The 23,549-nt window shown below is 40.5% G+C and overlaps 1 protein-coding gene across 4 annotated transcripts; it reads right to left on the bottom strand.

Moving 5' to 3' along the window:
* Positions 1-7,145: 7,145 nt before the first annotated feature.
* On the bottom strand, positions 7,146-22,890 carry slc10a7 (solute carrier family 10 member 7). 4 transcript variants are annotated; one of them, XR_005446408.1, is made up of 14 exons: positions 22,655-22,890; positions 18,316-18,398; positions 18,054-18,190; positions 16,401-16,476; positions 16,215-16,253; positions 16,068-16,103; positions 14,487-14,570; positions 14,209-14,374; positions 13,224-13,275; positions 12,592-12,665; positions 12,035-12,180; positions 10,755-10,802; positions 8,291-8,328; positions 7,146-8,070 (listed from the first exon to the last, which is right to left on the bottom strand). XR_005446408.1 is itself a non-coding variant. In XM_038732622.1 (13 exons), the coding sequence occupies exons 1-12, from the start codon at positions 22,752-22,754 to the stop codon at positions 10,782-10,784; spliced, it is 1,014 nt and encodes a 337-aa protein (XP_038588550.1). In that variant the 5' UTR covers positions 22,755-22,889; the 3' UTR covers positions 7,146-8,070; positions 10,755-10,781. The 4 variants fall into 4 exon arrangements, 3 of the variants coding, with proteins under 3 accessions (XP_038588550.1, XP_038588549.1, XP_038588551.1); XM_038732622.1 differs by lacking the exon at positions 8,291-8,328 and having other exon boundaries at positions 22,655-22,889; XM_038732623.1 differs by lacking the exons at positions 7,146-8,070; positions 8,291-8,328 and adding an exon at positions 9,912-10,268.
* Positions 22,891-23,549: the final 659 nt, after the last annotated feature.

Genomic DNA, 23,549 nt, shown 5'->3' with positions numbered 1-23,549 from the left:
AGTAGAAGAAGAAGAAAAAATAGGACCACAATGGAAATAAGCCATCTGGCTTTCTTGTGTTTTTATCCTTTTGATGGTATCTGTAGCGGCTGGGCATGTCATGTTGGAGGCACTTTATATTTACAATCAATAAAGAAGCTCAATCAATCAATCAACGAAGGACTAACAACTTACTTCTACCACTTACTTCAACTTCAACTTAACAATTAATCTACAAATAACTTAGAACTTAACCTTCCTCTACCTACTGGGATAGTAAGTCACATGTACTTAAATATCTGTCAATGAACTCACCAATATATATAAATAGCAACTAACTGATTGATTTTCACCTCCAGGGACTATTTATAACTGTTGACTGTTCATTAACTCACTATATGTTATGAGGTACTTTTTTAAAATAAAATAACCTGCCTGGACAGATATTTAGTGGTACAAGACAACTAGTTTAATGTCTGTTTCTTTGTTATGTGCTTGTGTTCTCAGTAACTGTTCGAGCTCTCGGGACTTCATGGGTTTCCTGCTCCAGGCTCGCAGTGTGGAGGGTGCTGGGGGCAGGCTGGGGTTGGGTTCAAGGCCAGAAAGGGAGTTGGAGCTGGGGTCAGGTCTACGAGAGTGGGCCGGTGCTGGGGGTGGCTCCTGGACCGTAACTCCCCTGGCACACACACTCTGCGCTGCCTCTCGGAGGGCGACACCCTCACACACACTGACAAACAGCCGAAGAGAAACCTCTCGTTTGTGTGGAGGGCTCCTGATGTACCCATGGGAGACATCAGGTTCTAGTGAGTATGAGCCTACCATCTGTACAAGTTCAAGGTTGTAAATGATCACTATCATAACTAGCAGTCGAATATTTACTAAAGACAAATACTGGTGAATTCATTTGTTGCCAAACATTTTGGGAATTTTTGATCAATTGCATACCCATTATTCAGCAATGAAGAAATCTTTGTCTGTCATTCCAGCATCACAGTGGTGCAGTCTTACTTTGTGTACTGGGCAGGTATTTCGTCCGCAGTGGTGCGTGATGGGAGTCATAGTCATTGGAGTGGGAGTAACATCACAGGGGTGGATGAGAGAAATTCAATTTCTGCACCACAGGAAGATGAAGTTGCTGCTCTGCAAGGTATGCAACTTGTGTAATGCTGAATGAACAGTATATCCAATAAAAGACAGGTTTGTACACGTGTATTTACCTCCAGTTTCAGGAAGAAGTTGGTAGTGCGAATTTCAGAGAATGATATATAAGTCATCTGATGCAACTCCAGGCCAGGGCAAAACACAAACTAGGCATTGTGCAATGACTATCTTTCTGTTTCTCTATCCACACCTCATCCTAAATAATACCTTGCTCTTCTTACCTTGTTGGCTCACAGCTCAGAACCGTTACATCATCAAACAAACAAACAAACAAGACAGCCAGCCCTGCGACAACCCTCAGACCACCTGCACCAACAATCAATGGAACCGACAGATACACCAAGTCACCATTAACAGAAGTCACTCGTCCAGCCATGGAGATTAATAGCTCTGTGACTTTGGCAACTCTTGGACTCTCTTGGATTGAAAGCAACAGCTCAGTGACTTTAGGATCTCTTCGAAATGCTACTAAAGGTGGTGAGAATGACACCTATGCGACTTCAGGATTCCTCTCAAGTGTGACTGAAGAGGCAGGTGCTGTTCATACCGAGGACCCGAAGAGCTCTCTTTTCTCTTCCAGCCACCTTCGTTTCACAGACTCTTTCTCCTCAGCCGAGGCTAAAGGGATGGACTCTACTACCAGTCTTCTGCCCAACATCACAGTGCAAAACACAACCAGTATTCTTTCTGCTACACTCCCTTGCTTCCCTACCCCCTCTGAAGGATGTTGGGATGGAAAGAAAAGATGCAAAGAGAAACTTCCATGATCCAAAGCTGCCCACTATTCCCGAAACAAAAGACACAGCATTAAATCCCCAAACCTCCACCATGGTTATACCTTTAACAAGTCATAGCTTCCACAATTTAAATTTCCCAAGGCCGATATCCAGAATCCAAAAGGACCAATCCAGGACCAAACTAGTCCAGTAAAGTTTAAGACCCAGAGGTCCATCACATCCCTGGAGGAATAGCCTAACCACGTCTAAAATTAGTCTAATCAAGGATGAAATGGATAGCCAGACCCTGATCCAGCCTCAGAATCCTCATCTCAAGGCATAGTCCACTCCCAAACTGGTACAAGTCAGTCCTTTCCCGAGTCCCACACAACTTCATCCCACACTCAGGCCCACCTTCAGTCCCAAGCAAAGATCAAAACCATGAGCCCCATCTTTGTTGCCATTCCTCCATCTTTTTCCACACCTCATTCTTCATCCTTTTCTTCCACCCATACGTTGCCTGCCTCTTCCCCTGTACACTCTAGTTCTACCACTCATCGCACCGAAAGTTCAACGCTGGTATCCATACAAACTGCTTCAACCATGCGTCTATCTCATCTTCTCCTTCCTTGAAGAACCAATCCACAACAGCTCCAGCCCTTTCTGCCCCCCCTCTCCTTCCCCGATCTCCATTCCTCCTTATTTTCCCTCTGTCCAACCCTCCACATTTTACCCTATGCCCTCGTATGTAACTTCTACCAAACCTCCTTAAACTCTTCCCACAATCCTTCCTCAGTCCCATTATCTACTTCTTCCTCATCCTTATCTCCCCCAATCTATCACAAGTTCAACCTTTTCCTCACCTTCTTCTTCCACCATCTCCCCAGCCCTCGCCTCCTCCACCATTGCCATCAGCTTATTCCATTTCTTTGCTCCTTCTTTCCATTCGTCATCTCATTTTTTATCACCAGTCCTACTTCTACCTCAGCATCTTCACTGGGTTCCTCATCTTTCTCCAACTCGTTGCTATTTCTTCTTTGGTGTCCTCCCAGTCTACCACCCCTCACCCAGAACCCTCTCCAGCTCCCCGTCGCTCTCTCTTCAACCCGCACATCCCACCGCTCACCTGTGCCTTCCCAACAACTCACCCTAGGTCAGAGGTTGCAAATCCAGAGCCACATTGCATCATATGATCCTGAGCCCAACCTCAACCCACCAACACCAAGATCAATGGTTCACCCAAACCCCAAACCCAATCCAAACCATGACCCAGACCTCAAACTAAATACAGGCCATGAGTTGAAACCACACCCTCCCAACACGGATACTAAACCCAAAACCAAACATCCCTCTGGAAAGCCAGACAGGGAAGGGAAGTATCCAGACATAACTCCCAGACACAGTGCCTGGGAGCTGGGCATGCTCCTGGGCTGTTCAGCTACCTTGGGCATGGTGCTGGTGATCGGCATAAGGTACATGTACCGTCAGGCCTGTGCCAAACGGACAGAGGTGACACTGAACGACAGGGAGAGAGAGTATGGGAGGGGAGAGCGAGGGCTGATCCATGTCCAGGAGTGTGGAGATTTGGTCAGAGTCCGGAAATCAGAGAGAACAGTTTTGTGCTCCTTGCAGAGTATGACATACTGGCACCGCCTGGTGACTGAAATACAGGCCACATACATGGATAAGTTTTAGGTACCAAAAGTTTCTTGACAGTGACCTTAATTATTGGAAGCTAGTTAGCCTAGCTTTCCTTTTTCCAGTAGCTTTTTCAAGTCAAGCTAGCTTAGAGCAGTCTAAACATAAAGGTTCTAAATAAATAAGAACAAGACTGATTTTATATATTCAGGCATGTGATTGGCATAGGGCAAAAAATGCAGGAAAATATACTGAAACCACCCGACGATTAAACTGGTGGCGGCTCTAATATGGAAGGTAAAGCAGAACCCATGACAATAAGTTATTTAATGGATGTGTTGCAGTGGGAATCAAAGACAAGGGTCTAATCCACTGCGTCATCGCAACCTCTCTATAATAATTTATTTTGTATTCATTTTTACCAAACTTCAACAGCTAAATGTGAAACATGAAACATGAAATAATTGAGTCTATAACTAAATGATGTAACTACTAACTTTCAAATTAGTTCAGTTGAACTTAATAGATGATTTTTAATGAATAAGAGACAGCAGCAAAGGTTGTTGCCTGTTTAAGACCTGGTGGCCTGACTGTTAAAGAAATACTTATATTCTTCAGGAAACTCAAACAGCTGATCAGTCTCTATCTGTTGGAAACTGTAGAAAAAAGTTTGACATTTAAACTCTGCCAGCGGGCGGGCGTGTGCGTGAGACGAGAACGACCGCGACAGTTTAACGCGCCAGTTACACGGTAGCCGTTGCCATGGTTACCTGGCGGAGCGCTTGTTTGCCTGTCTGTTGATGAGGAGCGCAGAGCGACCCGTGTGAAAAGGCCTTATATAGCCTAAACCCTGTCACAACCGTTCACAAGAGATTAATTAATAACGTGCCAAAACCTTTAACATAAGGACGACTTAAAAAGCAACCACTCACACAGCAAAATGTATAGGCTACATGAGTGATCAGTAGACAACAATGTCAAAGTAAACATTAGACACAGCCTCTAACAAGCAATAATCAAAACATTCCCAATTTATCTGTTCCTTATTGTCAACTCAGTGTTGGGCAAGTTACTCAGAAATAATATTACCTACTAGTTACTTACCATAGGCTATAGACCTACTCCTTAAAAAAGTAATATTAGCTACTCTACTTAGGCCCACTGCTGGGTGATAGCCTATCATAACGCCACTCTCTCCCGACGAGTGCAGGCATCACTGGCAGCAGCGGCCGGAGTTTCTCTCCTTTAGCTGATGCTTCAATTAGCCTTAGTATAAATGTAACATTAGAACTGTTCGCGGTTGAAAACTTTTTGCTGGTCGCACAAAGGTTACAACGGACGACAATGTTCTTTGCATCTTAGACTGTGACACAGTAATGGCGACAACATTACTTACAGCTGTCGAAAATACCTCTCTGTCCCTGTTCTCCAGTTGTCCTTTAGCTTCTTGGCTAACAGCTGACTAAGGTCCAGTGCCGCTGAGCTGCAGCGCGGTCGCGCATGCACGTCAGGGATGGTGCGTTCAGTAGCGCAGCGTTACTTGGATTAGTAACTGTAATAATGTAACTGTTTTGGAAATAGTAATCCGTTACATTACTCTTTACTGGGCATCACATTTTCAGGTCGGAAAATCCGGAATTCCGGATAAATCACATCCCTGTATATTTTTGCCACAGTAGCGTTGTAATTATTGATGTCAATGTTTGCATCATGGTCCAGAGCACAGTACCTTGACAGCTTCAGGCCAGATTGCTTTGTAATTTGTTTTAATCAATCCCCAGACCCTCACCTTTTGTTTTGCACCACATTCAGTTTAAAATGTTTCCTTCAACAAATCTTTGATGCTTGACAAAGTATTTTATTAAGTATTGTGGCAGATTGTCACGAAATTAGCTGTGGATTTTCATGATCCTCAGAGGATGAATCATCTTGGGTTACTATTTAGTCTAACCTTTCGTCAAGCACCACCAGCCAGACTCCCACACAAAAATGTAATGACTGCAGTGAAATCTACTGAGCACCTTCAAGCTCTCCGGGAGATGAACCCGAAAATATCAACTTTGGGACTGACACTTGTAGCTACACAGCCTATATCAGTCTATATCAGCAATTTTAGCATGTGGTTTGTTCCTACCACATTTGTACATTGAGTCTTTGCAGCTAGAGGCCATTATCAGGAGTTTTATTCTTGTTTTCAGTTTCCTTTTGGAGTTTTCTAAATAGCTTGTGCTTAAGTAAATGTTCTTGGCTAAGTCTATTTCACTCTAGAGATTTCTGCATCCTACATGTTTAGAGAACTAAAACCACAATCTGCTTACTGAAAAATAGCAGGACACTTAACACTACAGACAGGGCTTCGATGACACACACCATTTGGTGGATGCTTTTTTGTTTGTTTTTGAGTATGCATTAGAAATATAGGTAGAAACTGCATAAACATACACACAATTATGAGGACAGGGACACAAGGGCTGTCTAGCTGTTTGACTGTATAATTAGATAACATATTAGTATAAATGTAGGATTTGCATGCTGACAGTTATAACCAACAAATACCTACATTGTAATTGGGATTTTGTCCCATTGATATTCATGTACATGTTGTATAACCAAAGAAGTAAATCTGAAACATCACTAATATTAAACATTTATTTGTAAATTGTCATAAATCATTTGGATGCACTGAATAATAAAGTATATTTTCAGTATTATCCATTGTATGTTTCTTTGTTTTAGCTTTTGTTGTGTGAGCTTTTATGGATGGCAGTGCTAGTTGCTTAGTCATTTCAAATCACTTGGGTCTGGTTGCGTGTTAGAAGTGGCACAAGGCCTCCAGGGTCTGTTGGCAGGGCTTTCCCTGTCTCATTCTATTATTTCTTCATTCAAATGATGTGAAAAAAGTGCCATCTGTCCAGAAAAGTTGTGTAGATGAAATTAATAAGCTGCCTGAGTAATTCCCTGAGTGTTTTTCCCCATTTGGTCAGACAAATACATCAATCTATTCCAAACTGGAGGAGGAACCACTGCCTTAATGTGATATAGAGGAGCCCTCGTTACATTCAGGGGTGTTAAAATTCAAGAGAACATAAGAAACAAATTCCAGGCACTTTTCCAGTGTGCAAACCGTGCACAAGTGTATAATGATAAAGCCAACAAATACAGGGTCCATTTAACAACACATAAATAGCACATTATAATAAAACTCCACTATCCAATACTTAATTTGAGATAGCAGGTGTGAATTACTTTGGTTATTCTCTACCGCCACCTGAGGGCCAAATAGTTTCACTTGATGCTGTGAAATATCTCAACTTCTACAACATGGATTGTTAAAGGTGGCATTTTGTAATGACATTCACGGGTCCCAGAGGATGGATCCTACAGACTTTGGTAATCCCCTGACTTTTCATCTAGTGCCGTCATCTGGTCAAAATTTTCCGAAGGTCAAAATGTCCGATACTTTGTTTTTTGACCAAATACCTTCAAAACTAATGACACTGACTTAGCTGTACTTTGTGTTTAGTGCTAATTAGCAAATGTTAGCATGCTAACACAAAGATGGTAGCTGCTAAACATCAGCATGTTAGCATTGTCATTGTGAGATTTCAGCAGCAAAATAATATGTCCGTCAACATCACCTCATCACTCAGATAGATTTAGAATAGGATATTATTTACATACAATATTTGTAGGACATAATCTTTCAAAATAATATTTGCATTGGAATCCTTTTTTCTGCTGGATAACATCTGCTTGATAGGAACCCAGATTATAATCCTGCCTGCTTATTGGTCCAAGTTAAAATTGTCCTTGTCAGAATGTCAGAACCAGTACGTGTGGGGCAAACGTGTGGACAGGAAACTGATCAAGACTAAAACATAAAAACAGAGTGAGTAAATGTGTGAATAATGCAATTAAAGACACGTAAACTATCTGCAAGAAACCAGGAAAGATAATGATATTTTGTTAAATTAGACTCCCTACTTCAATGTTCATGTCATACCTTCATCATTTGGATAGTTCATTGGTTAACACAACACCATATCCTCAAAAGGAAAAAATCAGCTGTCATGACTGCGTCCAGCATTAGTTTGTTTCTATCAAGAACATAAATGTCTACATTTTCTGGCAGTGACAGCAAGAGTACAAAAAAGTAGAAAATACCAAGAACAATAAAAAAGAATGGTCCCAGTAACTCCACCCTTCTTGTTCCTGCTGGAAGGTGCTGTTTTCCAAACCAAAACACCCCTAACAGCTGTCCTCTTTCTGCAGGAAATTTCAGGTATTTCATATAAAAATAAAAATTGTACTTTTGATTCTTTTAAATATAAAAGAATATATGATGGAAATATGAAATATGAGTTTTTTGTTGTTGTAGAAACTGAGAACATCAAGGCGGCTGGCGCTCCTTGTTCTTTTCCGCTGCACTGAGGTCTCTGTTGATCTGTTGTAATAAGGCACATAAAACTCCACTGTAGTCCGCCATCACAGAAAACAAAAACACACACACGCTTGCGCTGAATCACCAAAACACTCATCTTCGTCAGATGGGCTGAAGAGCTGACAGTTTCACCCCCTGAACAGAGAAACAGAGAGAACAAACAGTAAGAGTCAGAGAGAGATTCAGATGAACAGAAGAGAGAAAGTGAGACCTCCACAGTCTGCGCCAAAAAGTGAACACTTTCAAAGGGAGTCTGGTGAGGGAATCCAGCACCGCCACCAGCAGGTGAACGTGACATGACAGCAAAGAGAAGGCTAAACAGCAAGTAGGGCGGACGTTTGAACATGTACTGTACCTTCTGTGTACACTGGTACTATTTCAATTTTCATGCACCTGTCAAAAGTAAACAAATCACAATATTTCATGTTCTTTTATTGCAGTGGGAAGTGTTGAATGTCACAGTCAACTGAAGTTTAAAACCTGTTTTTTTTTTCCTGCAGCCTTTTAATTGCACTTCAGGTGACTGTTTTCTACAGTAGAGTAGTAGTGAATTCCAGTGCCGTCACTGGGGTATGAGATGAGAAATAGAGCTGCAACAATTAATCAGCTGATATTAAAATATAAAATGCTTTTTAATTTTCTAACCAATTCATCACTTCTGTCATATTTCAAACAAAAATATTAAATATTTGAGCGTTCCAGCTTCTCAAATGTGAAGATTGATCGTTGTCAAACACGAGTAAAAATAATATCTTTGGGTTTTGAGCTGTTGCCCTGACAAAACAAGATTCACTTTGAGTCCTGATTGGCATGTTACGGGCATTTCTCAATATATATCGTTTAACATTTCTTAGACAAAAACATAAAAACACAGATTAAACAATAATTAAAATAACTGTTGGTTGCATCCCTAAAGAGAAACCAGTTTCTGTTGCGAGACCAAATAGTATGTATAAAAATTATGAAGGGGGGCAGACCCTGACTGACACACCAGCATTATCAAGTGATTTTATTTTATTACAGATATTATTTTCATATATTATCAATTAACCTGACGACTACTTTCTTAATTTATCAATGAATCTTTTGGTCTATTACATGTCAGAAAATAGTAAAAACGTCAATGACAGTTTCACAAAACTTTAGGATGACATACAAACACAGTTCATTTCATATTTCAGAAGCTGGAACCAACAAATATTTTGAATTTTTATTGATTGAATTATTAATTGACAAGTTGATTAATCGACTGTTTCAACCATAATCGTATCTGTGTATATGTAAGCCGATTAGTGGCCAACGCTGGTATATTTACAGTCATCTGCAGTGTAGCTGTAAAAAAATAAAGTTGCAAGACACTGGAGAACAGAAAAGCCAAAAATGTGTCTGAGATCATTTGGAAAGACTGTCTCCATGACGTAATTCTTCCACCCGAGAGAACCGATAATTTTATTTTTAATGTGCCACTCAGTACATATCTCGGTCACAACTCTTTAAAGTTAAAATGTGTAAGATTTGGCCAGAAGTTTTGTTTAAAACATACACACTAACCTTGTCAATAGAATGTGAACATCTCTGATGTCAAAGACATCTACTGAAGTTACAAGCTAACCAGCTTGTAATTTTGTTTTTTCTCGGAAATTTACAACTTTAATCTCTGAAAGAGTTTTCTCTGAAAATTACTCCATAATTAATTTATTTTTAATGTACAATGGCCCTAATATGCCATCATAAAGATCTGACTCTGATAAATTATGAATTATGCGGCCCATGCTTGCCAATCCTTTTGATCCATTTCAATTCAACTGATCCCCCCCCCCATGATGAAATATCAAAATCTGCCCATCCACAATAACTATTAGAAATAGCACCACTGCTCTTCATTACTGTGTTTTTTAAATCATGTACTTATTCCACATATTTGTCATTTGTGTCTAATCAGAGTGGCAGAAAGGAGGTTCCCCGTGGACATAAAGCGTCCTTTAACTTTACTGTTGCAGAAGAAGTGACGCACGCTAATCCAGGAAGTTATAAAAAGCTTAATTAATGAGATCATTAAAATTATCAGCTCTTTGTGTGATTAGAAAAGAGCAGAGGATCCCTTTTTGACCAGTGTGAAGAAATGCAAGGTGAAATGCTGCCCCTATTGGTTTAGAGCATGTGGCCAAGAATTACACACTGTACCTTTAAAAAACTAATTTAGGGGATCTTTTTAAACAACACTTGTTCACAATGTCTTATGATAAAAAAGCAAATATCAGTGATGTAAAGTACATTTATCGAATATAAAACTCCTCAAACGTCCAGAAATCCAGGAGCCTGTCGGTTGCACTCTAGAGTGAAAAAAGACAATGTTATAACTTAAAATAGAGGTGCGTTGAAGATAATTACATCCAAGTGTTTGACTAAACTGAAACACTGAAGGTTTATTAGCAAGTTAGTTTCCACAGTATTTAACGTCATGCTGTTAACAAGATGTGACTGGTGATTTACAGTAATTGCCTGGCATCATCAAACCCACCACCATCAGACCAGTACAACATTAGTGGTACTTAATGAAAGTGAAGCTGGAGAGTTTGCAGCAGTGAATCCAGCAGGTGTTTCTTGCAGATTGTTTTACTGACAGCAGAGGGAGCCGTTCAGAGCGTGTGTTTTTAAAAGACTCAAAGCATAGAAGGAGAGGAGGTCATATACTGTAATGTACCAGTTCAATGAAACCCAACAGATCTGCAGTTCTTATTATGAAAGGAAAAATAATTTACATCTTTTTAATTAAATAAATAAATTAGTTGTTGTTTTGGAGTCCGTTCTCTACTCACTCAGGACAGCAGTGTTGGAATGCGGCCCTATCTCAACAACAGACTAGACTGTAGGAGAGGAGAAGAGGTGAAGAGGTTATTGTTGGATTGCTGTGTTTGTGTCTCTGTGTGTGTGTGTGTGTGTACTAGTGTGTGTGTGTGTGTGTACTAGTGTGTGTGTGTGTGTGTACTAGTGTGTGTGTGTGTGTGTGTACTAGTGTGTGTGTGTGTCTGTGTGTGTGTGTACTAGTGTGTGTGTCTGTGTGTGTGTGTGTGTGTGTGTGTGTGTGTGTGTGTGTATATACTAGTGTATCTGTCTGTGTATGTGAACTGGCTTTTGTGTACGTGTGTGTGTGTGTGTGTGTGTGTGTGTATATACTAGTGTATCTGTCTGTGTATGTGAACTGGCTTTTGTGTACGTGTGTGTGTGTGTGTGTGTGTGTGTGTGTGTGTGTGTGTGTGTGTGTGTGTGTGTGTATATACTAGTGTATCTGTCTGTGTATGTGAACTGGCTTTTGTGTACGTGTGTGTGTGTGTGTGTGTGTGTGTGTGTATATACTAGTGTATCTGTCTGTGTATGTGAACTGGCTTTTGTGTATGTGTGTGTGTACTAGTGTACTAGTGTGTGTGTACTAGTGTACTAGTGTGTGTGTGTGTACTAGTGTGTGTGTGTGTACTAGTGTACTAGTGTGTGTGTGTGTGTGTGTGCTAGTGTGTGTGTGTGTGTATCTGTCTGTGTATGTGAACTGGCTTTTGTGTGTGTGTGTGTGTACTAGTGTACTAGTGTGTGTGTGTGTACTAGTGTGTGTGTGTGTGTGTACTAGTGTGTGTGTGTGTGTGTACTAGTGTGTGTGTGTGTGTGTACTAGTGTGTGTGTGTGTGTACTAGTGTGTGTGTGTGTGTACTAGTGTGTGTGTGTGTGTGTGTGTGTGTGTGGTGTGTGTGTGTGTGTGTGTGTGTGTGTGTGTGTACTAGTGTGTGTGTGTGTGTGTGTGTGTGTGTGTGTGTACTAGTGTACTAGTGTGTGTGTGTGTGTACTAGTGTACTAGTGTGTGTGTGTGTGTACTAGTGTACTAGTGTGTGTGTGTGTGTGTGTGTGTGTGTGTGTGTGTGTGTGTGTGTGTGTGTGTGTGTGTATATATACTAGTGTGTCTGTCTGTGTATGTGAACTGGCTTTTGTGTATGTGTGTGTGTGTGTGTGTGTGAGTGTGTGAACTAGTGTTAATGTGCGTGTGATAAAGTGGCAGTGTGTGTGAACTAGTGTCTCTGTGCGTGTGAACTAGTGTCTGTGTGTAGTTCACCTTCTGCCGGGTGGTCATCCAGCTGCGTATGGTTGGTACAAGGACGGAGCCGAGCAGGATCTGAGCCGGATGGTAGATCAACAGAGGAACTGAGATCAGAGAGAGATGCTCGTAGCCCTCAAACACAATCTTAAGCATGGGGATACCTGGAGGGAGAGAGAACTAAATATTTGAATATTGTCGTTTTTATTCCAAACATTCTTCTTCCTTGTCATAATGTGCCTTGATCTGTAGCCTGCAGCAGAGATGAACAGCAGTCTACAGAGATCTGGTAAGCTTCCTTCTTTCTAACTTGTTTTTTTCATTTTCAAACTTAAATTCTTCATCTCCAAATGATGCCGACTCAAGCGACATCACTTGATATTGGAGAAAGACTTTGGTGGTCTCCTTTAACATACAGTTTGTTTCTAAATATCTTATCTGGATCAGAAAAACACACATCAATCAGAATGCTATTGGATCAAAATTTTACTTAGTTACTTACAAGTCCAATGTGTGTGTGTGTGTGTGTGTGTGTGTGTGTGTGTGTGTGTTTGAGTGTGTGTGTGTGTGCCTACCCAAAGTGAGAGACTTGTGAGTGGAGCAGAATACAATGGCGACTGTGTCTGCAGGGCTGAATCCTGAACCCGACCTGCAGAAACAAAAATGGAAGTGAAAACCTTAAACCATCACTCTCTGGGTCATTTTCACACTCTGAGTCTGGCTGCTGTGACCTCTGACTTATTGCTGTGCTTGTGTATAAACTTGCTATCTGTATATATGCAGCCATCTTTACACTTGTTGATCTTAATATGAGACACTTTTTGCACATCACACTGACAGCTGTAAACTTCCTATTTTCACTCTTACTGTTTCTGCACATAAACTCCATATAGACTACTACTTTTCAAATAGTTCTACTGTTACTTCTTCATTTTAGTATTTGTATTCAGTTTACGCACTGCATTAGAAAAACTTGAAGCAATAGTATTTCTGCTCACGAGGCAGTGTGTTTTGCTTTTTCGTTTTGTTGGATTAATAAAAACAACACAACTAATCAGATTTGGATGTTCTCATTACATTGTTTGACAGCAAAAAATATGTTATGGCTGTTACACCACTTTGCTGCAACCCATATGAATTGTAAGTAAAGTAAAAGAGGAGGAGAGCAAGAATAACAGAGGAAGAGGAGGAGGAGAAGGAGCCTCACCTGGTGGAAAAGGCAAACGTGAGCAGCATGAAGCTGAGCTGGATGGAGAAAACTGCAGAGAACAACAAGAGAGACAAACTTCACTTGAATGGTAAACAATAATCCCCTCTGTTTGCATTATAATGTGTCATTTTGTTTATTATACCTGGACTTAGACGGGTGTAATTTAGTTTGTTTTAAACCTTTTATAATACCATTGTTTATTTTTTTGTAGGTCAGCTAACAGTTATACTTTGCTGTTTCTTTGTTCATTTGTTTTCTAGTTCATCTGAACACCATCACACCAACAAAAGAGTAATAATATTTTTTAATTTAATAAGTATTAAACAAACTAGATTTAACATGTTAATTATTGAGCCGAGTTTGTTACCTTTACACAGAGCCAGGCTAGCTGATTCCCCTTGTTTCCTGTCTTTGTGCTAAGCTAAGTTAGCCGGCAGCTGATTGTAGCTTTGTACTTACTGTACAGACATTAAAGTGGTATCGATAATCTTGGCAAGAAATAGAGTAAGCATATTTCCTATTCATAGTTTTCACGTGACGTCACATTACAAGGAAAATGCTCCCTTCAACGGCGGAAATATGGCAGCGGGTGTATCTTTTTCTTGAGCTGAGAAGTGATCCAAATAAAATTTAACGGCTTTTACGACGTCTCTACTGGGGAGTACGGTGTGAGCCTCTACTTTGGTCTGTTGTTTTGCCCTCCAGGTCACTGCGCATGTCACGTGACTGTTGAATTTTCTTTTAATAGAAAGTGGATTTCAACTCAGGCACCAGCAACCCTTTACCCAACACATCTTCCTCCTGCCGCTTTGTCTGGCAACCCCAAGTAAATTAATTCCGTCATATATTTCTCTTACATTTAATAAAAGTACTCTGAATGGACTAAGTGTGAAGGACTGTTTTTTTCCCCTTTGCTGAAATGTTTTGTAATGTATTCTTCTAGAGAAAGGTATAAAAAACTATTAACTTTGAGGGTACTCACTGATGAGGACGACCAGCAGCAGACTGGTGGGGTCCAGCTCAATGTTGGGGTTACTGAAGGTGTCACAGAAAGTGGTGTAGATGATCATGAGGAGGACGGCGCTGCTGACGGCGCCAAACGGAGGCTTTCGCCTCTCCAGATACTCCCTGACGAAACCACGACACACCTGCACACACACCCACCCCGAATAGAGATTTACAACTCTGCAAAGATTCATACATATTTAACCATTTCTGTACCCCCCCCCCACACACACACGCACGCACACATGCCCCTACCTGACCCAGGATCAGAGGAACCACCACAGTCATGAAGAGCTGAGAGAAGATGGAGGAGAAGGGAACGGAGGATGAAGAGCCCAGCTGGAGGAGGAGAAACAGGAGAAGATAAAATGAGGCCAACCAAACATACATAGTCACATTATTTACATGTATTTATTTACAGTATCTCACAAAAGTGACTACAACCCTCACATGTTAGTAAATATTTGATTATATCTTTTCATGTGACAACACTGAAGAAATGACACTTTGCTACACTCACTTTTGTTGCCAGCAGTTTCGACATTAATGACTGTATGATGTGTTATTTTGAAGGGACACCAACTTTACGCTGTTATACAAGCTGTACACTCACTACTTTACGTTGTAACAAAGTGTCATTTCTTCAGTGTTGTCACATGAAAAACTATAATCAAATATTTACAAAAATGTGAGGGGTGTACTCACTTTTGTGAGATACTGTATCTGGAGTTACACATAACCAGAAAACCTTATGAGGTAAAGTAGCAGACTAAAGCTTCAATTTGTTGCGCTGCCCCCAAATGGCCAACACGTCAATGAATGCAGGTTTAAAGCAAAAGTTTGACATGTTAGGAAATATGCTTAATCACTTTGTGGCAGAGAGTTAGATGAGGACATTGATGCCACTGTCTTACCTGTATGATCAATAGAGGGGTTGGTGCAATGGATAAGGAGCAGCTGGTTAGCAGCTGGAAAGTGTGAAGTGTAAAAAAAAAACTACAACAAACTTTACTTCACTGTTTTACACAGGGTTATATACTGGGACTATATATTCTGTGATTTACTGTAATGTCCCTCCCAGCCAAGAAGCAGTCCGGCACACGTTCCCTTGTAAAACGCTGAATTGCTGTTTTCACATGTTGGTTTTAATACAGATTAAACAAAGCCAGAAGTTTTCAAAGTAGGAGGGGAAACAGTTTCAGGGGAGGCTCAGTAAATGAAAAAGTATTACATTTGGTATTAAATTAGTTATCAAAAGCAGATCACACAGAATTGCCTACATGTATAATTTGATTACTTCGTGGTTACAGTGGTTTTGGGACAGTTTACAGTCTTTCCCACTTTTCCAGAGTCAGAAACTAATAAATGCCTTAGGACAGACCTTTTTTAAATATAGGTGTAGTCTGAAGTTACATCAAACAGCAATATTAGGTTATCTTGGCTCAACTGCTGAGTGTCTATGGGATCAAACATCATCATCATCATCTCATGGGGATCCAGGAAATGAGCAAAACCACGCAGGTGAACTAATGTAGTGTGACGGGGGGAACCTTTTTACAAACATTTTGTTTGAAGGGAGGCCCACAGTCTCAGACTGAAAACCCTCTGAGCTAAGCTAAGCTCTTCCAGACTGCAGCTTCATTTTTACTGTACAGAGATGAGAGTGGAACCAGCCTTCTCATCCAACTCTCAGCAAGAAAGCGAATAAGTGTATTTCTCAAAATGTCAAACAACTTCTGCTTTAAAGTAAAGAAAAATTATGTTTATGGTCTCACGGTTTCTGTGTGTATTCATTTGTAAAAACAAAGTGTATTAAACTCAGCGGGTGTGACTCACAAACAGCAGCAGCAGCGCTGGAGTCACAATGATTCCCTGCAGGACAGAAAGACACGATTACAGCTTCAGCTCCCCACAGAGCTCACGCTGATGATTCATTACTGCTGCACTCGTTTAAAGGAAAACTCCAGTTTCATGAGATCTTACCAGGAAGCTTCCAAACGCGGAGTTGAAGATGGCAGCAGCCTGGAGGCACACACACACACACACACACACACACACAGAACATACCAAGACACTGCTTATTCCTTTCCAGTATTACGCCATTTGTCAAACACTGGAGGATAATGACCTGCTAACGTGTGTGTGTGTGTGTGTGTGTGTGTGTGTTACCTCGTTGCCTCCGACAGCCTTGGTGAGAATTACAGCCGAGGAGACCGGAGGGGGCATGCAGCTCACCGTCTGTAACCTAGGCAACCACAGCAACAGGATGAAGAGGAGGATGAGGCGGTGGGGGGGTGCAGTGATGAGAACGAAGGACAAGAATCATCATCATCATCTTTTTCTACAGTTCAGAAAATGTTCCTTCCCCTGCCTTCCTTCAAAAGGTCAGAGGTCTGCTGACACACATGTGAGTGCTCTACTTTTGCAAACGTAATAATAAACCCATTTAGCGCATTAACTCTTTCGAAAAAGAGAAAAACCTGCTCAAGCGTGTATAAGTTTTGGAGGGTTGAACTGAAGTTTCATCAAATTTTCCAGTTTCCATCAACCTTTTCTAATGAGATGCTTCAATATGCGCATAAAAACGTTGATGAAAACACGACTAGATTAGATCATTAGAATCTCTTTATTACTGAAACAACAGGAGGTGAGGGAGTTATAAACACTGTAAATACAATCTGCAGTTAGTTTATGAAAGACCACAGGTGCAGTCTGGTACTTTTCAGGCTCAGGGTGGATATTGTAGAATTAATAACAACTGCTACGCTAGCAGCACGGTTCTATGGACGGCAATGTCAGTAATTTTACCTCACAGATCACCAAACAGAACAAAGATCAGCAAGGTAAAATGACTGTATTCATGCAGTGGAGTCTGGCGGCTTTATAACGGCTGTTTCTGGTACAACAAAAAGGATCTTACTCGTTAAAGGTCCATCTCTGATGGGATCCTTTCCATAATAATTGCAGTATAATAACAAACTGAGCCTGTCAGTGGCAAAAACAAGCACTTTAGTGGACGTACTTTGACAGGGCGCAATTGCCCTGGAAGAATTACATTGTAGGTCTGTTTCACTGATCTCGCTCAATACTGGACATAAAAAAAAAATAGTTGTCCCTATCAGTCACATAGACAAAAACATGGGGAAAAAAAGGTCCAGGTTGAAGAATGTAGAAGTTTCTCTTTAAGGGATTGGACTATTCGTGATTATGACAAGCTGCAACCAATTTAGGCTGAAGGCCAGAGGAGTGAGGGCGGGAAGAAGCATAATTAGCTGAATGGAAAGCACACCTGGTGTTTGCTCCTGTCTCATAGTTAATGTTTGATTTTGTGGCGCCCCCATGTGGTGTGGAGTGCAATTACACCAAAAGACAAAAAGCTGCTTTTAATGAAAACTTGACTATTTGAGTTTCAGATAAATTTACATTTACATTTATTCAGTTAGCTGACACTTTTATCCAAAGCGACTTTCAATTGCTATTTATGTCAGAGGTCACAAGCCTCTGGAGCAACTAGGGGGGTTAAGTGTCTTGCTCAGGGACACATCGGTGGGTCACAGTGGGGAGTTGAAGCCGGGTCTCCCACACCAAAGCCATGCATGTTATCCACTTTTTTTATCTCTTTTCACTCAGTTCAGACAGTTTTAATTTTAAGAGGCACACAGGAGGTCTGTTCAACACACATACACACACACCATCGCCTGTGGTAGCAGTGAATGTGGGTCCTTGTGTCCGTCCATAACTCGCCCTTCAGGTAAAGTCAGGCATGGACCTAAATAAAGGATAGCATTCACACACACACACTCTCTCTCTCTCTCTTCCTACCCTCTGAGCAGCCATTGGTCGATGGCAGTCAGTGCGAGCACTTTGAGCAGCAGCCAGACGGCCAGTGGGAAGAAGATCAATGTGAAGGACTGAACAAACAGGTGAAGTCGAACATGAAGCAGCGCGCTGGTCAACTCCTGCAGAGAGAAGCAGAAACTTCTATCAGACTTTTATTACTCACATGAATCTTTTTCCTAACAGCAACTGCATCCATCACGTTATATAACAAGTTAACAAGACAGAAGTGTCAGATTTTTTTTACCTCTGTTTTCAGTGACAGGCCGCTGTTGAAGAAGATGAGCGAGACGGCAACGTACGCGATGGTGATCTCTGGCTTTAATGGACCTGAGAGAGAGAGAGAGAGCGAGAGAGAGAGAGAGAGAGAGCGAGAGCGAGAGAGAGAGCGAGAGAGAAATGTTTAAAGCCTGATTTTGATGACAAACACTGGATCGCTTCACAAATCTAAGGTAGAACATTCAAAACAATTATGATAAAATCTTTTTTCTTTCTTTCCCTTTTCTTCAACAAAATAATTAAATCAAACATTTATTGACGATATATTGAACATCTATTAAAAATTATATTACTTTAATTGTCATTATCATCATTATTTTATTGCCCAGCACTAAGATGACAACATACTTATCGCTCACTCTGAGTCAGATCTGCAGAGCATCCTGGATGCCTTTATTAAGGCGTACCAGATGTTAACAAATTTACATTTACTCATTTGGCAGACGCTTTTATTCAAAGCAACAAACAACATACAAGCATCAATATAGTAAGAGATCTACAACTGACAATACATATTAGTAAGGGCAGCAATAAATAGTAAGAGCTAATAGCACATATGGCAACAATGGGGTAAATACCAAGTGAGAGAAGTTACTCAGAAGTGCAATCAATTCAAGATGATTGTAGGGGACAGAAGAAGAAGAGCACAGAAAGCGCATGTTTGAGGTTAGGGGTGTTATAAGAGAAAGTTTTCTCAGAAGAGATGAGTTTTCAAGAGCTTCTTTTAATGGCGTGTGGTGGCTCAATCCACCATCGTGGTGTCACAGATGAGCCAGGCGGCGTTCGTTGGAGGAGCGTAGCGGCCAAGAAGGAACGTAAACTTGTATTATGGAGTTTAGGTAGATGGGTGCAGACCCAGTAGTCACTCTGTATGCAGCAGTAGTGGCTTGAATTTAATTCTGGAGGCCACGGGGAGCCATTGGAGGTCACTGAACAATGAAGTGACATGAGTCCTTTTTGGATGATCAGAAACCAGACGCGCTGCTGCGTTCTGAACCATTTGTAAGGGTTTCACCGCACAAGCTGGATGACCTGCTAGGTGAGAGTTAACCATGGCCTGTACCAGGTGCTGGGTGGCATACTGAGTGAGGTAGGGCCTGATTTTTACACTATCACAAGTCAAGCTAATAAAGTGAAGGTACTCTTCTGATTTAGTGTGTGCGCTGCACTCTTGTACTTGAAAAGCATGTGACGGCCCAACAACTGAGTTCTGAGCGGCTGGGCGTGGGCAGACGTATTATTCTGGGGGCAGTGTTGGTTAATCGTGTCACTTTGATCAGGTTTGTAACAGAAAGTGTGCTGAAGACACAGGTGGAGCAACAGAGCAGGATGGGTTGAACAATATACTACAGTAGAAGTGGCTGGGGGGATGACAGAGTCCTTTGAGTTTAGGGATTGCTGATAGTCTTTGCTGGCTCCTTTTCTGAATGTCCTTTGTATGCTGGTTGAAGGTAAGCCCCCACCATCACCCGCCACAAACTGCCATGGACAGGCCCGACGCTCACCTCACAAAACAAGAGCTGTGTGGGCAACTAGAAAAAGCCCTCCACAGGGCCTTTTAAAAGAAAAGGCAGAACCAGAAAGTGAAATCCTCCACCACTAAGGCTCTGACAATCACACACACTTCTAGGCCTCTAAATGATGTGAGATACTCAGAATCTATTTAGAGTTTTTAGAAGTGGGTCCTACTTGTATAATGTGCCATACCGACTCGAACTAAATCCATATGTCACATTTTCTGTAACTCTGAAACGTAGAACAGACAGTTTTAGTTTTTGTTATCATGTTTTGGGGTGGCTGGGACCTCTACTGAAATAAATTATATTAACTTTTAGTGTTTATTCGGACAAATGTGTTGTGTGAGGGTTGTTTCATGACAGCGACATTTGAAGGAGAGGAGAGCATGTAGCCTTGCCAATAATTAGGTTTCTATTTTGACACTTTACCTTAAGCTAGATAATTTAGACATGGTGGTTATTATTTTTTTAAATTATCATAGACATCCAAAGGTGTAATATGGGACAATGTTCATTCCATTGGGTCAAACCTTGTTTTTTAGTGATTACATATTCCTTTAAAATCTCCATGTCAACTAATCAGTAGTGAGGAAGACCGTGAGATGCAGTTGAAAGCTAAAGGGGAAAATACTTGTAAGAGGACTCTTAAAAGTTACCTTGTCAAACTAAATGTTAGAAATTTTAAAACATGCAAAACATTGGTGAAATTTTGGTGAGAAAACCTTTAAATATATTTAAAATTCCCATAAAAATGGAGATATAATGCCAAATGTATTTTGGCACTAAAAGTAATAGTCTTAATTTAATAAAATGTTAATAATAATCAGAAATCACAGACTGTGTCACTTGTACATAGACTCACTCTGTGTCGCAGCAACCAAGAAGTAGATTTATATATGCGTTCTGTTTATTTCTGAACAACAGCTCTTGGCTGCAACCTCTGGTGTTTGATGCCGGAGTTTATGAGGAGCACCTGAAGGCAGCATCCCAACAGTAGCAGCACAGGACTTTATCTAATCTACAGGACAAGATATGGAGGTGTGACTGAGCTGACCTCTGCTGTCTCTCACGGCCTCAGAGATAAGACAACTGATAAAATCTGTATCATAAACTTAAATTCCACTCATGTCAACAGTTATGGTCACAAACCAGAACTACTGAGGCTGTTTCAGGTGGGTCTAGTGGGTTTAGTGGAAAGTCACTTAACCCTGAGAAGAAGGGAAACTCTAGTTTTCCGTTCCAGAAATATAAGTAACTTAAACTTGAATCAATGAATAATTATCTCTATCACTCATGATGTGAGTGGTCCCACTGATGGAACATAATTCATATCATATTGGAGATTATATTAATGATAATCTGAGTGAGCAGGATGGTGTTAGAAAGTTGTTTTTAAAAGGTGTTTTGTTTTAACAGGATTTAAGAGACTTTGTTTAAATTTACTACATATAAGTAGCTGAAATAAAATCTACTGAATGTTGTTGAGCCAAGATCCAAAATACATGTTTAAATCTACTGTATTTTAACTTCACTGGATCAGACTGTGAGCCAACAGTCATGTCTCTGTGTATGTGTATATATATAGAGAGTTTTAAACTCCCCTGTATTTCATCCCGATCAGATAAAGCTGAACAAATATATTAAAAATGCCCTGTCGGCAAATACACAGTCAGATTCCACCACTTTCTCACACATTATGTAAATGTTAGTCTGGTAAATAATGAATTTATTAACACTGAATAACACTTTGTTGTGTTAACTTTTTGACACGTTGCCCTGCTTTGACTGAGGTCCTTTCTTTAAAGATGGACGTGCACAGCCTGCATATAGGCTACATGCATTAATATCTCAACGTCCACTGGATTGAAATGGAGGCTGTGGCTTGTATTTACCTGTTGCCACAGCCAATCATAGTATCGGATCTCTGGCCGCGATCAGGTGTTCCGGAGTTTTCCATTTCAGGATTCATCAACTCAGAGCTCAGTGTCAGTTAATTAAACCAGGTTTCTTGAACGCACACCTGACAAAATCCACAGAGAGTAGCCTAAATAAAAAGATACGATGTAAGCAAATGACAAGATACCCAAGGGAGCGGTGAGTGACAACCGAGGTGTGTGTGTGTGTGTGTGTGTGTGTTTTCATTACTTCTGGTAATGCAACGTGTCACTGCCGTGCCAGGTAACGAGGAAGCCGCCACACACAGAGGAGGCACTATGAGAGAGCGCCTTCTACCCGCACTGCTGTTCTAACCTGACAAACGAAACTCCATGCAGAAAACCGCGACATTTACAGTAACCATCCGTTTTAACAAATATACCCATTTATTATACTTTACATTTTAATGTTAACATTATCAATAACATACCACCTTTATATCGGCGTATATCATGTACACGAAGTGAAACGTATTTAAATAGAAATTTAACATTGTGCAATAATATTCTTGTTATTCCTACAGTTTGACGCGACGCGAAATAGTTAACCCAAGTTTAAAAGTTGGCAGTTCATTAAAATTAAAATGCTGGCTGGTGAAAAACTCCGATGCTGATTTCTCCAGTGACTCCTGACGGTTAATTACATGTAAAATGTATTTCTCTACGAGATCATGTGTGACCAATAAACCAACAATAAAGAGTCTGCCACCAACGTGCCACAAGCAGCCACCTGTTAGTTAATACAACACACTGTTTGTAAGACAGTTGTATTTACAGACAGCAGTTATTTTCAAAGACTGTAGTGAACTTTACTGGAGGTTAAGAGCTGGAGGTAAAGTGACTCCGATTCACTCACCTCCTCTGACACCGACGCTGGGTTGCAGTTTGGCCGATAAGATGACCAGCACTATCCCGATGATGAACCACTCCTTCCGTATCCTCGACAAGAGGCCCATGTTTCAGCCCCGGGGTTCACCGGATCACCCCGCCGGCCCCCGTCTGTCACAGCCACCCGGAACAGAAGTCGTAACAACTCTTCAGCTTCTTCTCTGGAGGTGTTTCTGTCAGAAAACAGAAGCACAGCAAGCGGAGCCTCTTCCGGACACGTGGGACACAGAAAGACCGTAAAGACTGAAAGAGAATCGCATGTTGTTTTTTTGCTTTTTTAAATTACCGTGTTACAGGCTTCTTATACACCGTCTATGGTTACAGGTAAAAGTAACTTATCCAGTACAAGTATGACATAAATGAATAAAGTATTGCATTATATAGCACAGGTCATGTAAAGACATACCATGTTTTAAAAGTATGTTTTAAAAAGAGAAATAATAAAATCATAAATATATAAAGTAATTTTAGCAATTTTCAAACTATTTAATGATAACTAAATACTGCTATATATATATTTTTTACAATTATCTTAATTCTGTAAACAAACTTTAACTAGTAAATAAAGTTTTGTAAAATACAATTTTTTTTTTTAAATGTCAAATATTAATGAAATATGAAAAAGTTAGCAAACCATAATCATAATAAAAAACTATATAACAATAAATAAAAATGTAAATTGAAAAAAAGTTTATATCAAGTAGATAGCCACAGTGATAGTTGAGATAGAAATTAAATAGGGTTGGTAATAAATAAAAATACTAAACAAAGGAGGAGTTAATAATTAAATAAAATATTAGGTACAAGACTGATTATTACCAATAACTTTATGATAATGAGTTAAACCAAAATACAATTGGGTC

The sequence above is a fragment of the Micropterus salmoides genome, unplaced genomic scaffold, assembly GCF_014851395.1.
Source record: "Micropterus salmoides isolate LMB-PRFRI ecotype aquatic unplaced genomic scaffold, ASM1485139v1 Ms_hic_scaffold_2, whole genome shotgun sequence".
NCBI lineage: Eukaryota > Metazoa > Chordata > Actinopteri > Centrarchiformes > Centrarchidae > Micropterus > Micropterus salmoides.
Note: the sequence above shows the minus strand (reverse complement) of the source record. Positions and strands in the feature narration are given on the sequence as shown.

Coding starts and splice junctions, on each gene's coding strand:
- slc10a7 (XM_038732621.1), bottom strand. CDS start 22,754: ATGGGCCTCTTGTCGAGGATACGGAAGGAGTGGTTCATCATCGGGATA. Junction 18,191..18,315: donor GCCTGTCACTGAAAACAGAG/GTAAAAAAAATC, acceptor TTCTCTCTGCAG/GAGTTGACCAGCGCGCTGCT. Junction 13,276..14,208: donor GCTGCTGGTCGTCCTCATCA/GTGAGTACCCTC, acceptor TGTTCTCTGCAG/TTTTCTCCATCCAGCTCAGC.